This window comes from Enoplosus armatus, chromosome 5 (assembly GCF_043641665.1).
Source record: "Enoplosus armatus isolate fEnoArm2 chromosome 5, fEnoArm2.hap1, whole genome shotgun sequence".
Taxonomy (NCBI): Eukaryota; Metazoa; Chordata; class Actinopteri; order Centrarchiformes; family Enoplosidae; genus Enoplosus; species Enoplosus armatus.
The window spans coordinates 3,888,233-3,905,804 of NC_092184.1; the positions used below are offsets into that span (position 1 = coordinate 3,888,233).

Here is a 17,572-nt window from a genome sequence, read left to right on the forward strand (position 1 = left end):
ACATGGTTTATGACATACAGTAAATTGTTTTTTATTATAAAGACATACATAGCCTACCTACAATGCAATGCTTAACAACCCCTGTTTATTTAGTTAGTTACATTGTTGCAATGCAATTATTGTCCCCAGTGAGGTTTCATGAAACATACAAAAATACAAAGCAAAAGAGCTGAACTATGAACTGGATGACAAACTTGGTATTGATAACTTGGTACGAACTGGTCAACGTGATATTGGTTAAGAATGAAAAGTCAAAGCATGAATACACTGTTTTTCTGAGACATTAACATGAGTGCATTTGATACAGAGAAGCACAGTACTGCAGAGGTTAAGAAAAAGAAACTGACATGAGTAGTTGGTCATGTTTTAGAGCTTACTGTACTGGAGGTTAATGAACAATCATGATGTTTGTGGAGGAAGGCATTCAATGGGGGCTTTGTTAAACTGATTGGACTTCTGAAACTCAAGTTGATGTTACATTTTCATTTTGGGCTGTATTCACCAGGCAAAGGATTTCAATTTTGTAAAAAGCTTCAAAGATAATATTCAAAAAGCTGTCATTTAGCAAAGAAGCTGGATTTGAATATTAAACGATAATATTCAATTACCCCCTCCCCCTATTTCATGCACACTGGATCACAAATAAAGTATCTCAAAGCATTTCAAGTACTCTTTTGGCCTATACGTGGCTGTCTTCAAACACCCGTTGGCATCAGGCTTCTTCTCACTGGGGATCTGTGCTGGATGATCCCACAATGCCGTGCTGTCGCAGCAGGTTCCTCAGGATCTGATTCTTAGACTTCCAGTCTTCCACCTGAGCAACAGCAACACAGAAAACACAGCAGCAATGAAGTAATGAGCAATGAGCAATTTGCTCACCATTACTGCAGTGGCATCCTATTGGTAAACCAGCACATTAACACTATAACGCATGTGAAGAATTTTACTTTTGAAACCCAATTTACCTGCAAATCACTGTATCAGCTGCTCTGAAAATCCACGCAAAATCCACAAGGCTCTGTTCCATGAAATCAATTACAGCAGCAACAATTAGTCAACTAATCTATTAGTTGATCGAAATTAATCAATCAATTTCCAAGCAAGAATGCCATAAATTTGATGGTTCCAGCCTCTCAAATGTGAGGATTTGCTGCCTTTCCTTGTCTTACATTACAGTAAACTGAATAACTTCGGGTTGAAGACTGCTGATTGGACAAAACAAGACATCTGATGACATCACCTTAGGAACTGTGATGGGCATTTTTCACAGTTTTGTGACATTTTATCGACCAAACTATTAGATGACTGAAGAGGGTAATCGGCAGATTAAATCGATAACGAAAACAATCGTTGCATCAATTACATTATAATTAATCTCCATCAAATCCTCCTGTTTGCATTATAAGTGACATGGCAACGGCCGACCACTCAGGGACCGCTGAAGAACGCTGTCTGCCTGTGGCGTGCCGCTGATCTCTTGATAGCTGGGCCGTCTACCATCTGTGTATGTTTCCTTCCACTCTTACAATTCCATGTGTCTGATTATAATGCAAGGACTCGTGGATTTAATAACGCTGAATCGCAATCATAAGATAGCAATTTCTCCCAGTACACAGCAGTTTTGCATCTGGACTGTGGAGGTCAGACAAAAACCTACTTTTTTGTGTGTGTTAATGACAAATAACTTCACTGAGACTATCTGACTGAAACATCCCAATTTCACATGTAGGCAGATTAGTCTATACAGACCTTTTCACACCAACAAGACCAATATTCTGAGGAAAGCACCACATCGTTGCCATTTCTTTCTACTTGACTGAGAATGATCTCTTGTACAGTGGTAAGAAGTACTGACACTTGACAGCTCCCAAAGTACTGGCAAACCGAAAAACATGCAGACACACCTCCTGTCTGAGTAGCTGGTTGTCAATCCTGAGACGATCAAGAGTGCCGATGTCGTCCCCCAGCTTCATGTTGCTCTGTCGGAGTTCCTTGATGTACTCGCAGGCTTTGGACAAGATCCCTCCTTTACTCTGAGACAGAACACACGAATTCTGAGGAGAGACGTACTTTCACTGGATTCATCATCTTTGCCAGAATGAGAGGCGGCGTGGAGTTTGAGTCGGAGCTGGACTCACCTGTCCTGTCTTGGTATAGTCAATGTTACAGTCTGGGATGGTCTTTGACAGCTGCACAATCCAGTTGTTGATCTTGTCCCTGCGGCGGCGCTCAACTGTTGGACCAACACTTGAGTTTGAGACCTTTCCTCTGTCATTCATACCTGCTCAGATATTTGTACACTGTCACATTGGATGAGAGCACTGACCTTCATTGTGCTGGGCTCGCCGCTTCTCATCTCTGGAAGCCCGAGGAGCCTCTTGCTTTCTAGAAAACAGATTGGAACAAAGACGCTAAGTTGGCTCGACGAAGGTAGAAGGTTAGAGTTCTCTAATTCTGTTAAATTATGACGCAATTACGCTATGTACGGCTGAGTGCGAGGTGCGATTGTCCTTTGATTGGAACCCGTCAAAACTTCCTGGGGTGACATCATCACATAAAGCTGCCCTGTAAAACAAAAGCTTACTGTCAGCGGCAGAGAATAAGTATAAGTAGATATATATATAGCGTTACATAATGAACATCTTAACGAATGAATGCACCGTAACGCCTTTACATTTTGGACAATTTAAAAACATATTTGTTGAATAGTTTCAAAAGTTGCTGTTTAGATTTTACAAAGCCAGTGTCAAATGAAAAACGGCATTGTACTGTATTTTTTGAGGAAGCAGATAACAGCCATTAGCATATGCCACAGCTACTGTATGTGCCCAGGCTTTATATATGGGCAGTAATTACCTGTGGGTGTGGTCTGGCCCAGCAGTGTGTCGGAGGCCTGCACTGTGGTCACCATGGTGCCAGTGGTGGCGTCTGCAATGGTGGCGGGGTAGTAGGTGTACTGTGTCTCCGTGCTGCCGTCTCCCTCCAAGCCCTCGGACTGGGAGAACACAGCCTGGCATCAAGGAGACATTAACCCCACTGTTAGTCCGGTGTCAATATCCAGAACCGCCTGCAAACCTTTAACTTCCACGTGTTTTACCAGAAACATTTACTTTCATCTTGGGTGGATTTAAAAGCCTCTGAAACAGCATTTCTACACTAAATGCTCAATGTGACTGAGTATATTGTATCAGTCACAGCAGGACAGGTGCATATTATAGATAAATAACAAACATACTGTATACTATGAGCATCTAATATAAAGAAAACCTGGGCATGAAAGAAACCAAACATAAAAAAGGTACTACGCACACAAAACATAATTAGTCACTATACTGAGACAAAAAAAAGTCACAAATAAACTGAGAAGACAATGAAGTTGCAATAAACATTTAAGAAAGTGCACTTGTGGGAGGGTGAAGTGTCAGTTCTAACACTTTTAGCGGCAAACAAAAGTTTTTGAAGCGTGTGTAAGTAGATAGTAGCACAGAACCCATTTTGTGATTACGTCAAGTAGAAAGTATCAGCGGCCTGATTAAGACTGGCTCTGGATCAGAGGTGGGGGTCAGTTAATCAATGACTTGTAATGCCTACTGGCCACTACTAGCGGTCAATCAATGTCAACCACTTACACAAAAGGAAAGTTCCACCCTCCAAGTCTATCATCTAATAATAAGTCATTCAATTAGAATATCAGTGAGGAGGGGGTGTAGCTGAACCTGTTCAAACTGTTGCCTCATCTGCCTCTATGGCAAGGAAGTTCATTTCTTTTCCTGACGAGAGGGGACCATGTTTTGGAGTTGGTGTTGCATTACATAGCTTAGATTTGCAGAGACATCCTAAGTCACCAACAGACAAAATGGTAGGGATGTCCCGATCAAGTGTTTTTAGGCCCCCCATCTGAGTCCTTTAATATTGGGTTGAGTCCCATCTTATACTTCATTTACATACATTTTTATTAAAGATTAATCTAGCCTATTTATCTTTCACAAGCTAGTTGATCCAAATACTGGACGTCTTGGTTCAAAACTATTAAGTTGATCAGCTTATATTATTGATATGATATGACTGAAGGTTTGACTGGGAGAATGTGGCTTCTGAAACTGACTTGAGGCCAGCAGCTAGAGAGAAGATGAGGAACATTCATTGGCTGAGTACAAACATCGGCTGCAGAGGGCACTGTAACCAGACAACAGACAAGTTTCATTTTGGCCTGCCGTCAAGTTACTCACGGAATTAACATTAATCAGCGACTTTAGCCAGTGAATGGAAAACTCCTCCCTGAGTGTTTTGTGCGCTTCTCTTCGCGAACGATAAACAGCCTCGGAGTTGAGCGAATCCGTACATTTTGCCAACCTCAAGTGTCTGATCTCAGCTCGCTGGTGCGCCCGAATGCTTTTTTTTTACATTCACACACTCTTTCTTTCACTCACATGTGCAGCTCGCTCTGTAGAGGCTGGCTGTGGTAAAGCAGGCCGAGATGACAAAACACAGCAGAGTTCCGTAAAGACGGGGTCGGATTTTGATTGGCCTTATTGTAGCCGACACCGATCCATTCAAATATGCCCCGATCGGCTCTGATAAATTAGGATCGGCCCCAAAAGACAGGCAGCGCTTAACTGTTCAGGTTTTCTGCTTTACTAAATACCCGTTGTGATGTAGTACACCACCTGAAATTGATGGATTTTAGTATCAAACACATCAGGTTTGAAAGGGGACTGTAAAAGGTTCGTACTTTTGTCTTTCACAGAGATCAGAAATTCACCCTCGTACAGTTGGTCAGTGCTGTTCTCACCTGTGTGACAGTCTGAGTGGTTGCGGGGAAACCAGTGACCAGGCTGACCGCTGCAGCTCCATCTGTCTGCCCCTCCAACTGGCCATCTGACACCTGGATCACCCTGTAGGTGACCTGGGACACAACACATTACCCTGAGCGGTCAATATTTCATTATCACTGAGGTGATGTAGAGCACACAGATATAGAATCTAAAACTAACTTCTACTTTTAGGTCTCCATTAAAGGGAAGTGGGTCATGAGTACTGAGACCAGGAGGTAATGTGACTGGCATAATTATTAAGAAATGTGAAGAAGGGACCTTGTGATGACTGCTTGGCCTATCAATGGAGCTTCTTTTGGCCCTTACTTTTTTGTTTGTTTGTTTTTGTAGGGAGTTGGGTGGAGTGGCGCGGGGGGGGGGGTGTTGCCTTTGGCTATAGTCGTCAGTCAGGTATTGTAAAGACCCTGTGGATTCAGGAGTGGATGTCTACAGTGGAACAATCTAAATCCACTTCATTTCTGTTCACGTATGTTCATTAAAATGCTCCTTACTTTTCAGCTTTGTATCTACAACATGAATCCAAAATGAAATAACACCTCACAGTTTAACCGAAAGGCCCACATGTTTCTGCCAATGCCCTCTCTGACCTGCCCGCCTGCTCCTTCCGTCTTGAAGAGATATTTGATGGGTTGGTCAGCGAAGGTGGCAGCAGACTGTATGGTGGCAATAGCTGCCGGGTCCTCTGCCGTGGCTACGGACCCTGAGGGAGCACAAAGACACATAAAACGCTGGTCAACTTTACACAACATGGAAAGACTGGCTCGAAGACAACCTGAAAACCATATTATCAGTGCTTCAGGTATCACAGCCATGTGGGATCTGACAGGGTCGGAAGTGGACAGAGTATTAGGAAATGACATACAGTAAGCACACACGTTTCCATGGTTATAATGCAAAAAGCCTGAACCGCCACTCATTTTAAACTTTCAAAGACAGCACCTGAAACTGGGGGGTTTGACTCATAAAAAGCACATACAAATATCCCTTTGTACATTTCTAATAACTTTACAAACCTTTTCACAATACAATAATGACAGTGACATCTATTTAACGAGTAGTAGGTTTTTTTTGTTTTACCTTCCTCGTTGACGGCAACGCTCCCATCTGGTTCAGGGCTTTTCTGTTGGCTGCACACATGGAAACACACGAGAGGAGTCGTGCTGTGGTTAAATTAGCTGGTTCGTTAATTCAGTACTAGCCAGTTAGCGGACTGGTAGCCTAGTCCGTTTCTACGTGTTGTTTTTGTTGTTATTAGTTGACAATGGCGCAGGTTACCGTCCCACTCACCTCTTCATTTCTGCCGACAGTCTTGGACGAGGAGACCGCCTTCACTCGCTCCCACAGCCAGGCTGTGAAACAAGTTCATAAGTTTGACAAAATAAGACCGAAGGCACTTTGCTCGAAACTACAGGATATCGACTATCGATGTGACTTTAAACGACAATGAGCCCAGAGCAGAATATTCAATCTGGACCGCTGTTAGAAAACGCTTGTTGGTAGCTAGCTTATGAGGCTGCGCGAGCTGAGTCAGAGCGAACGTTACCGCGGATGATAACGGAAACTGGCCGTTTTTGCCTTCAAAATTTAAGCATGAAATTAAGAGCGTACCGAACAACGAGGACGTGGCCGTTCATATGCGCGACGAAAAGCAGTATCATGGAAGCGCGTTTAAACGTGCTACAAAACAATTCCGACGTGCGGTCTTGTATTTGAACTTCTGAGCTCTTTCAGTCAGATATGTCGTGACAGATGTGTAAACACGTATTTTGCTTTGGGGATTCGCACCGGAAGTGATATGTTAGATTGCGGCTAGCTCGACACGGATCCCACCTCTCTGCTACATTACTACACGGCCCCAGCGGTTTTTACAGATGTTTAACAAAGCACTCCCCCCCCCCCCCCCGCGAGCTTTGTGGGGACAGCGTCCGCAATCTCGAGACCAGCGCAGCGTGGAATGATATTCAAACTGATAAATTATGCACACATTGCTAAATGATGTTGAAAATATTCCAGTCCGAACAAAGATCTACTTACGCCGCAGTGGTCCCTCCCCCGATATTTGTCAACAGACCAGCGTCGGTGTCGCTGTACGCATGCGCGACGGGAAATTAATTCACCACGGTTTCAGATCAGTCCATAACTCTTGAATATACATTTTACTCACCGAAGCAATATGAAGATCTGACCCGCGGTCTGAAGTTGCTACCGCCACATTTACAGTAGGGAACTATTATGTCTCTGAAATAAAGGGCTTACAGCAAAACGGTGTGCGGATTGTGATCATTTCCAAGCCTGAGAATATGTTAGCAGTGCTGTATACTTTTACTGCGACAGAGCAAACAGGGCTTCCCATTATTCGCGGACAACAAGAACATTTGTTCAGTTGAAATTGGTTACCCTAAAAAATCAAATCAAATATAAATATAAAAGATGTTACGTTAGGCGACGCTCTGAGTTTCTAATATACCAATGCTGCATATTTTTTACTGTGGAATGTCTTAAGTAGGCCTAAATGGCACGTTGCAAAAACAATATCTTACAATATCACGAAACACTCTCTCTTGAATATATTGCTCAACTTGCTGAGTGTATTTGTTATCATGCAGAGAGCTGCCGAAATGTGTTATTTTGATACAAGAGTTCCAACCGGAAGACCTAAATCTTGCGAGCTTGACGCAGGTGAAATAAGCCAGGCTGCATTACAGCCGAGAGGGGTCACTGTTGAGGCGAGTATCAGCGGGGAGTCTGACGGGACTGTTGTCGCAACTACTTGCGGAAATAAGTGTTTAGTGTTTTATTCGCCAAACCGAGACAGCTCTACTCACTGAGACAGTGGTGTTTATGATGGTATCTAACAAACTGAAAGCCAGAAGGTCAGACCAGAGGGCGTGAAAACACTGGACAGCGCCCGTGGTTCGATCCCGGGGAGGGATAGAGATCAGAGTATTCTTGAGAAAGAAATTTTGGTCGAAGTAACCACTGAGCTAGACCAGTGCAGCGGGATGTGTGGGAAACTGGCTATATAAACATGAGCCTTTCATACAGACATAGACTCACGATATTCCAGCCATTTCCACTTCTGTCACCAACACACATTTTTCAACTTCTGACAGGGTGTTTTTTTCTTTTCTTTTTTTTTTTCTCCTTTTGCACATTTATGACTTTTCCTTTTCAATGAGAAAAGCTTAATAGATTATTTCATTCAAGGGGTAAGTAAAACGTGTGATTATAAAAGTCAATGTGAAACACCTTCCAGTGGGGTCATTCTACTAAATCAGCTGAAGACCCCGTGGTAGTGCTGAAACAATTAGACAGTTAATTAGTTAGCAGATCAACACAAAATTAATCAATCATTCTTTTCATAATCAACCAACCATGAGTCGTGTATCAAGTGGACTAAATATGCTAAACATTAGCTGGTATTATCTGTAGGTGTTATCTGAATGAAACAAGCAGTTTTTATTTCAATTATAGTTTGTATTTCATTAAAATCACACACATTTGCAAAGACGAAATTCAAAGTCATGTAGAAAGAAGTGCTCCTTTGTTCATTAGTCTACACATCTGCCGAGTTACAGAGTGGATTCTGAGGATTCAGTCTTGAGTCGTTTGGGAATAAATGTGGAAATGCAGTTTGGATATCAGACAGCAAAGGGAAAGCAAACCAGACTGCAGACAGAGTTTGTGGGGATCACTGAAACCTTTGACCCCTGACTTCCTGGCTGGCTGCAAGAAGAGCCAGTACACACACACACACACCTCACCATCACCTTTTTCACTTGAAGACCCCAGTTTGATTCTCCCCTTGGTGGGTGTCTCCCTCTGGTGGTCATCAGATAACATTCACATTCTGAGAGTTTTTGACCACTGAGGACCAATTTGCTAATTTCCACTTTCCTATTGAGACACATAAACACGGGCCCAGGTCAACCTTTACTGAAGCACCATCAGGGGCATCCTGACCGGCTGTATCACAGTGTGGTATGGAAACAGCTCTGTCTGTGACAGTAAGGCACTGCAGGAGGTGGTGAAACCTGTCAAAAGCATCACGTCGTCCAGCTCCCCCCCCCACCATGACATCAAACTCAAGCGCTGTCTGCAGAGGGCATGCTCCATCCTCACTGACACTTCCCACACCAGCCATTGACCCCACAGGGATACTTCCAGGCTTCATTTTGTCCTCCTTGGTTTGTCAAGATGCCCTGAAAGATGAGTGTGTTGTGTTGTTCTGTTAATACAGTCAAGCAAAAATGAAGCCTCACCCTCAATTCTTTTTACCATAAAATAATAACAAAATAAAAGTCAGGCTACGCTCTGGTATAGGTTAACCTTGCTTTATGATATCCTAGGATATGCACTGTGGGCATAATTTATCCATTTAAATATGATTCTTCACTGCAGATATCCGAGGATATCAGACAGCAAAGTTAATCTATAATAAAATATTCTTGGTAGATTTGTAAAATGGTAACATGCACAAGCTTGTGCGCTGCCCTAATATGCTAATGTTGCATATTTTGTTATGAATATGTGAAGTAAATGGCAACAATATCGTACAATATCACGAAACATTCTCTTGAATATATTGCTCAACTTACTGTGTGTATTTGTTATCATGCAGAGAGCTGCCGAAATGTGTTATTTTGATACAAGAGTTCTAACCGGAAGACCTAAATCTCGCGAGCTTGACGCAGGTGAAATAAGCGAGTATCAGCGGGGAGTCTGACGGGACTACTGTCGCAAATTCTCCAGAATATTCACTGTAACATTTGTAGGTATATTAGCGACATTAGCCTTTTACAATATGAAAGACAGCAGGTCAGACCAGAGGGAGAGAAAACACTGGACAGCGGCCGTGGTTTGATCCCGGCAACCAGTGGGGGACAGCATGTGAAGAAAATAAATCATTAGATTGAAAATAAGGATGAAGAAAAGAAGAGGAGGAAAAGAGAAGAAATAAGAAGAAATAAATGATCTGTCTGGGTTTGGATGCATGTCAGCCGAGCTTTGCAGGATAGCTTTGGTTTAGTGTTGTGAATTCATTCTGTTCATACACACTGCCACATACGTTGTTTCCCCCCCTTGTTTTCCTTTAGCTGTAAGAGCTATCACAGTCTGATCTATTGCCACTGAATCCTTTGTCCTTTTGTACAGCGACATTTCTTCCATTACAAAGAAGCAGAAGGCCACGAGGAACTTGGTTTCTGCACAGACAGCATGTGTTCTCCTCTGCACAAAGTCAGTCAGAAAAGTCTTTGACTATTCTCAAAACATCTCTCCTCTCACTGAATGTCTTCGGCCTAAACACCATCTTCTGCTGACTCCTCACAGATTAGGACTCCTCTGGTGCATTCACACCTGGTATTACCTGTCAAAAGCATCACGTCGTCCAAATTGTGATTATTCAAAAGGGATTTTTGTGATGCTCAGGACAATTTCTTTCAATCTGAATAGTCCAATGTGGTACTAGACAAATGACTACCAAGGATGAACTGTTTTGAAGCTGGACATTTGTGTTTGTTCGTAACGCTGCAGTATTTAGAGAAGGCCATCAGAGGATAGAGAATGAATTGGGAAAGGTCATAAAATAGAAGTGGTGATAAGACACACAGCAGACAACAATAATTGTCAATGCAGCACATTCAAGAAACAACATGTACTATATATCTAATAAAATGAAACTATTGTTAGATATTGATAGATATGAGGCAGTGGCTTCATTTGTCAACAAGTAAACAAGACAGCGGCGCCACCTACAGAAAATCAAACTTCATCAACAGTAAATCCGGGGGGGGGGGGGGGGGGGGGGGGGGGGGTTCTCTCACGAACACATCACCATCACAACATGCACATGCGTTTTGAGGGCACAGCTTCTGTCACATTCGGCCTGACCCGGCTCTCCTCTCCTCTCCTGTGCACTAGAGCCCTCTACTGGTTGTGGGTCATCCTGAGTGGAATAATGAATAGATATTACACTCATCACCACGTAAAATACAAAGTGCAGACAGTTATGTCTGTTTTCACCAGTCACTCGTTTACTTCAGCTCTCTGCTGTTTAAAGCTGGGCAGGTGGTGTCCACTTGGCACCGACGTTCGGGTCTCTTGTGAGGTTAATGTTGACAATTGTGCCTTATTATTTTTAGACTTAATTGACTTATTATTTTCAGTTTTCAGTTGCAGTTTGGTTGGGTTTGGCAACAAAACTACTTGGTTTGGTTAAACAAACACTGGAAAAAAAGCTCAAATCTAAAGCGGAGGAAACTGGTATTATTAATTTTAATGTGTGCCCTCCAGTCTGTTGGTCAGTTGCACCTTCATGACTAATCCCAGAACCTGAAGTTGATCCATACATACTGAATCATAACAAAAAAAAAGAAAGAAAATAAGGAGATAAAATCAAAGAAGTGACGTCTCATCTGCAACAAGAATGGAGTTCATATTTACAGATTTATGCAGATGGATCAAAGAGTGGGAAAGTGGCATTTGGAGTAATCATTCCTGAATGAAGAATTCAAAATGGACGTAGAATTTCAGGTCACATGTTCAGATGTCAGTATTCACACCAAACATACTGGCTATGATTTTTGAAAGTTAATCCTTGGTCAATCCTGTGTTTGACCCTTCCAGCCGCCAAGTTAACACAATCCCAATGATGCTCAACCTTTGTGAAAGGCCTGAAGATAATCTTCTCCCAGTGGCCTGCGCTTCCAGCTGGGTGACACGCAATGTCCAATTGGGTCGCTCTGCCTGTCCACTGGGTAGTGGAGCAGGATGACTGGACAGGTTGTGTACAGTTTGGACGGGATATTGAATGAAATGGCTCTCCATAATAAAAAAAAGTTTAAAATTGCCAATGCCAGAGGGAGAGAAAACACTGGACAGCGCCCGTGGTTTGACCCCCGGGGAGGGATTGAACCGCGAAATCACAGAGATTTGAGGAGAGAAGTAACCACCGAGCTACACCAGTGCGTCTGTAACAGCAGGAAACAGACCTTATCAAGGCTGCTGCTGTCTGCTCTGCCCTGTCAGTCCTGAGGGGGCGCTGCTGTGCAGAGACAACTGCACTTCATCCTCTTAAAAGAAGACAGCACTGTAACAGTGGTGGTGCAGTTTGGAGTCAGAAGGGAATGAAAACACTGGACTGCGGCCGTGGTTTGATCCCGGCAACCAGTGGGGGACAGCATGTGAAGAAAATAAATCATTAGATTGAAAATAAGGATGAAGAAAAGAAGAGGAGGAAAAGAGAAGAAATAAGAATAAATAAATGATCTGTTTGGGTTTGGATGCATGTCAGCCGAGCTTTGCAGGATAGCTTTGGTTTAGTGTTGTGAATTCATTCTGTTCATACACACTGCCACATACGTTGTTTCCCCCCCTTGTTTTCCTTTAGCTGTAAGAGCTATCACAGTCTGATCTATTGCCACTGAATCCTTTGTCCTTTTGTACAGCGACATTTCTTCCATTACAAAGAAGCAGAAGGCCACGAGGAACTTGGTTTCTGCACAGACAGCATGTGTTCTCCTCTGCACAAAGTCAGTCAGAAAAATCTTTGACTATTCTCAAAACATCTCTCCTCTCACTGAATGTCTTCGACCTAAACACCATCTTCTGCTGACTCCTCACAGATTAGGACTCCTCTGGTGCATTCACACCTGGTATTACCTGTCAAAAGCATCACGTTGTTCATTATGTCAAAATCACGCCTCCACCCACACTGCTCCTGGAGGATGGGTCTTTCAAGTCTCGCCCCTAATAATGTGGACATGGAATTGGGACAGTATTTGGGCTGTGCCATTTCACAGGTCATTAAACACATCATTGTTTGCTAACATGTTGGCCACATAAGCTTGTGTGTTTTAAGGTTGTTCAGCTGCCACCAAGTGGCCAATAAATAAATAAATCCATTAATGTAGCTTCACCATGTTCCTTCTTTAATAAACTGAAGTATACACATTGTACTACTGTTATTATTATTATTTCAAGTGTGTGTGTAATGGAGGATCTACAGTGTATGGCTGTAGTACATGTTGTGTGTTATAACCAATGGTTTTAAGGAGGTTTTGGTCACTATGGTTATTTCAGCCCGCTCTCTAACTGTGATGTCACAGAATGGAACTCCGGTGATCAGAATCGACACGTAAAGCGTCAGAACCTCAGAACACACAGAGAGACAAGAAATCCACTCGCACTGAACATTTCAGCAGAGCCAAACACAACTTCTGGAGATTCACAGTAACTTTTCTCAACCGTTGGTATAGAGAACATTTACTGAGCAACATGAACGTGAATTCCTCAGAGATTCTTCATTCTCTGGACTTCGAGAACAATTCAGGTGAGTGTGAACTCCTGGCAAAGACCTGCAGCTGCTTTTCATGCACCGCAAAAAGTTTCTCATCAAGTAATTTTGTCTGTAGTTCAGTGTTAATATGTACAATTGTAATCTGCAACAAGTAACTACAGCTGTCCAGAGGGGGTTGAGGTCAGGATGGTGGATGGGCACGTAGAGCGTCTGACTTTCATGCAGGAGATCAGAGTTTGTGTCCCGTCAGACCCTTTTTTAAAAGGGACACTTTTTTTAACCGTTACTGCGATCTCTCCCCGACCTTAACCATACCATAGTTACCATGTGCAGATATTGTAGGAAAAAATTAATATAATTTCAAAATGTTGGCACTGAACGTTACAAAGCAAAGTTGTTGAACATAATAGTTTGGCAGAACCATCCAATATGAACAAGTTGACGTTCACTGGGTTTATCTCACTTGTAGAGATCAGTGGCAGCACCACCGAACCCAACAACGGCATGGGGGACTGCCGGGTGTCCAGGAGCAAGAGGAAGGCCAGCATTAAGCCAGAGTCACCCAGAAAAAGGCAGAGGTGTGCCAGCGGCCCCACTGAGGTAGCAGTGGAGGCTGTGACGGCCAAGGGGACCAAGAGAAAGGCCAGCACCACAAGAGAGTCCCCCAGTAAGAAGCAGAGGGGTGGAAGCAACGACACCAACGGCTGTGACCTCCCCCCGAGCTCCTGTGGCCCTTCAACCTCCAACCAGAACAACGGGAGCTCGTCCGTCTCAGCCAGAAGCAGCCGAGGTAAGCTGATAGTGTGAAAGAACACGAGAGAGAGCTGCTGTTTGTACGTGAGCACATCCAGCACTCCTGGCTACCGCCTGGCCAACAGATAGTCCCACACTTAACCCCCCATGTTGGTTTTTACACTTTGGTTTTTATTAATCAGACAAGATACAACATGTTAATTAGCCAGCTTTAGAGGGGCTGGCAGGCAGACTGTGTTACCTCTGGACAGCACCAACTGTTTGCCCCCACCCCCAGCCTTCAGCTAAGCTAACCTGCTGCTGGCAGGTTCAAGGTCTTTGTGATTTGAAGCAAACTGTAATTAACATTTACACATGAGGAAGTTTGTCAGCTATAATGCAGAACAGCAGAAGAAGATTTGACTAACCCCCAGGTTAACAACCACTGATTTCAACCACAGAGGGGTTAGGGTGGGATGTTCCTCACGAATGCAGTGAAACGTGAATCTGTGTTTGTGTTTGTGTTTGTGTGTGTAGCCAGGTTTGAGGCCAAGTACCTGCAGCTTGACAAGCTCGGAGAAGGAGGCTTCGGATCAGTTTATGCCGGCTACAGGAAAACGGATGATTTACCAGTAAGTATTACGAAGGTATTCTCACATCACACATGCACACACAGCCATCACTCCCTGCACTAACCAAAGCACTGCTGACTCTGTCCTGTAGGTGGCGATCAAACACGTCCCCAAAGCAGTTGTGAAGAGTCGACCAATGGCGAGTGACCTGATCTGAGATCATTGCATATCTTTGTTCTCCTCCTTGTTACTTTGTTGTTGATGAAGAAAGCACACACATACACGACCACGTCTATCAAAACACTCACATTGTCGTTATACTGTTTCCTTCAGGTCCTGAATGGAAAGACATACATGGTCCCCCTGGAGATGCTCCTCATGGTGAGAGTGGCACATGAACCAGGGGAATCTGCAGCCGTGGCATTGTTAGACTGGTATGATCTGGACCAGGAGGTTCTCCTGGTCATGGAGAGACCAGCCTCCTCTGTGGACCTGCTGAACTACATGAATGACATCGGTGGTCCCATGGAGGAAGACCAGGCTAAGGTACTGAAGCTGGGTGGAGCAAGTTTCTGTGGCGGTGTTTGGTGTTCCCTTCAAGCTGCACCAAGCTACTTTTGAAAATGTCATCATTTTGAATTTTGTCAGTTTCAGTGGAGAGTTTTAGGCTGTTTGTCTCTGTCTCAGAACATCATGAAGCAGCTGGTGAAAGCAGCCATTCAAATGCACTCCAAGGGCGTCTTCCACCGTGACATCAAAGCAGAGAACGTCCTTATTGAAACCTGCTCCGATGTCCCTCGAGTCCGGGTCATAGACTTTGGGTGTGGCTGCTTCGTGAAGAAGAGATCTCACCGCGACTTCTCTGGTACGATGTCTGGCTTCTGCTGCTGCTCTTCATCCATCTGTTGATCTCTGGAGTGATGACTTTCATTGAAACCTTCTACTCATCCTTTGTTGCTTTCCGTCTCCATCTGTCTGTGTTTTGTAGGAACCTCCCCGTACGCCCCTCCAGAGTTTTCCATACGGGGGAAATACAAGGCAGGCCCCACCACAGTCTGGCAGCTGGGTGCGCTGCTCTATGAACTGCTGGAGGGATACAATCAGTTTAGCACCACCATGTTCCTGCGCAGGAAAATGCAGTACAGCTGCGAGATGCGGATGCTGAAAGTGTCCAGAGGTAAGACAACACTGGTGTCAATGCAGTACCTGAGTTTTGGTTCTCATAGTGTGCAAAGCTTTTTCCCTCCATGTTCCCACAGACGGCTGCAGCTTCCACCCTAAGCTTTGCTTTGTTCTCTGTCTCTCTTCTCAGACTGCCTGGAGTTCTTACAGATGTGTTTGGTTTTGAACCCAAAGGAGCGCATCACTCTGGAGCAGATGCAGCAGCACCCCTGGCTCAACTAGTGCTGCACAACTAATCCCTCAAACACCTCCCACCACCCCTTGTGCTGGGCCAGGAACTCATATGGGCCTGTCAATATATGTGTTATATGTATAAATATGACATCATCTGCCTTGAAATGTCAGCCATCACTCCCTGCACTAACCAAAGCACTGCTGATTCTGTCCTGTAGGTGGCGATCAAACACGTCCCCAAAGTAGATGTGAAGAGTCGACCAATGGCGAGTGACCTGATCTGAGATCATTGTTGATCTTTGTTCACCTCCTTGTTACTTTGTTGTTGATGACGAAAGCACACAGATACACGACCACATCTATCAAAACACTCCCACTGTCGTTATACTGTTTCCTTCAGGTCCTGAATGGAAAGACGTGCATGGTCCCCTTGGAGATGCTCCTCATGGTGAGAGTGGCACATGAACCAGGGAGGAGGTTCTCCTGGTCATGGAGAGACCAGCCTCCTCTGTGGACCTGCTGAACTACATGAATGACATCGGTGGTCCCGTGGAGGAAGACCAGGCTAAGGTACTGAAGCTGGGTGGAGCAAGTTTCTGTGGCGGTGTTTGGTGTTCCCTTCAAGCTGCACCAAGCTACTTTTGAAAATGTCATCATTTTGAATTTTGTCAGTTTCAGTGGAGAGTTTTAGGCTGTTTGTCTCTGTCTCAGAACATCATGAAGCAGCTGGTGAAAGCAGCCATTCAAATGCAGTCCAAGGGCGTCTTCCACCGTGACATCAAAGCAGAGAACGTCCTTATTGAAACCTGCTCCGATGTCCCTCGAGTCCGGGTCATAGACTTTGGGTGTGGCTGCTTCGAGAAGAAGGGATCTCACCGCGACTTCTCTGGTACGACGTCTGGCTTCTGCTGCTGCTCTTCATCCATCTGTTGATCTCTGGAGTGATGACTTTCATTGAAACCTTCTACTCATCCTTTGTTGCTTTCTGTCTCCATCTGTCTGTGTTTTGTAGGAACCTCCCCGTACGCCCCTCCAGAGTTTTTCATACGGGGGAAATACAAGGCAGGCCCCACCACAGTCTGGCAGCTGGGTGCGCTGCTCTATGAACTGCTGGAGGGATACAATCAGTTTAGCACCACCATGTTCCTGCGCAGGAAAATGCAGTACAGCTGCGAGATGCGGATGCTGAAAGTGTCCAGAGGTAAGACAACACTGGTGTCAATGCAGTACCTGAGTTTTGGTTCTCATAGTGTGCAAAGCTTTTTCCCTCCATGTTCCCACAGACGGCTGCAGCTTCCACCCTAAGCTTTGCTTTGTTCTCTGTGTCTCTTCTCAGACTGCCTGGAGTTCTTACAGATGTGTTTGGTTTTGAACCCAAAGGAGCGCATCACTCTGGAGCAGATGCAGCAGCACCCCTGGCTCAACTAGTGCTGCACAACCCACCCCCCAAACACCTCCGACCACCCCTTGTGCTGGGCCAGGAACTCATATGGGCCTGTCAATATATGTGTTATATGAATAAATATGACATCATTTGCCTTGAAATGTCCTCCAGCATTGATATTATCAGTACTGTATGCCATGATTGTATCAAACTTGGTATTAGTTTTGATTTATCTGTAACATTTATTCTGTTGTAGCCACTCAAACGTGATATGAGTATAAAGTGCTGCTGTGAGAAGGTTCTACACTGTACTTGAGCAAACAAGTGTTGTAGTTTCACAGTATTAATTAAGAAAACTCTGATATGTCACAAAAATGAGATTATTCAACAAACA

The 17,572-nt window shown here is 44.2% G+C and overlaps 2 protein-coding genes across 5 annotated transcripts; one reads left to right on the plus strand and one right to left on the minus strand.

Annotated features, from left to right (window-relative positions):
* Nucleotides 1-15: 15 nt before the first annotated feature.
* usf1 (upstream transcription factor 1) lies at nucleotides 16-6,889 on the minus strand. Of its 4 annotated transcripts, none has more exons than XM_070905553.1 (11): nucleotides 6,870-6,889; nucleotides 6,123-6,184; nucleotides 5,913-5,995; nucleotides 5,423-5,535; nucleotides 4,793-4,906; nucleotides 2,857-3,010; nucleotides 2,487-2,565; nucleotides 2,327-2,385; nucleotides 2,139-2,233; nucleotides 1,905-2,033; nucleotides 16-814 (listed from the first exon to the last, which is right to left on the minus strand). In XM_070905553.1, the coding sequence occupies exons 2-11, from the start codon at nucleotides 6,128-6,130 to the stop codon at nucleotides 725-727; spliced, it is 924 nt and encodes a 307-aa protein (XP_070761654.1). In that variant the 5' UTR covers nucleotides 6,131-6,184; nucleotides 6,870-6,889; the 3' UTR covers nucleotides 16-724. The 4 variants fall into 4 exon arrangements, with proteins under 4 accessions (XP_070761654.1, XP_070761652.1, XP_070761653.1 ...); XM_070905551.1 differs by having other exon boundaries at nucleotides 1,905-2,054; XM_070905552.1 differs by having other exon boundaries at nucleotides 2,478-2,565.
* A 6,223-nt stretch (nucleotides 6,890-13,112) lies between these two features.
* LOC139285380 (serine/threonine-protein kinase pim-2-like) lies at nucleotides 13,113-15,842 on the plus strand. The gene is made up of 8 exons (XM_070905944.1): nucleotides 13,113-13,167; nucleotides 13,604-13,924; nucleotides 14,404-14,498; nucleotides 14,590-14,637; nucleotides 14,772-14,984; nucleotides 15,126-15,303; nucleotides 15,427-15,615; nucleotides 15,751-15,842. Exons 1-8 carry the CDS (start codon nucleotides 13,113-13,115, stop codon nucleotides 15,840-15,842), a joined length of 1,191 nt encoding a protein of 396 aa, XP_070762045.1.
* Nucleotides 15,843-17,572: the final 1,730 nt, after the last annotated feature.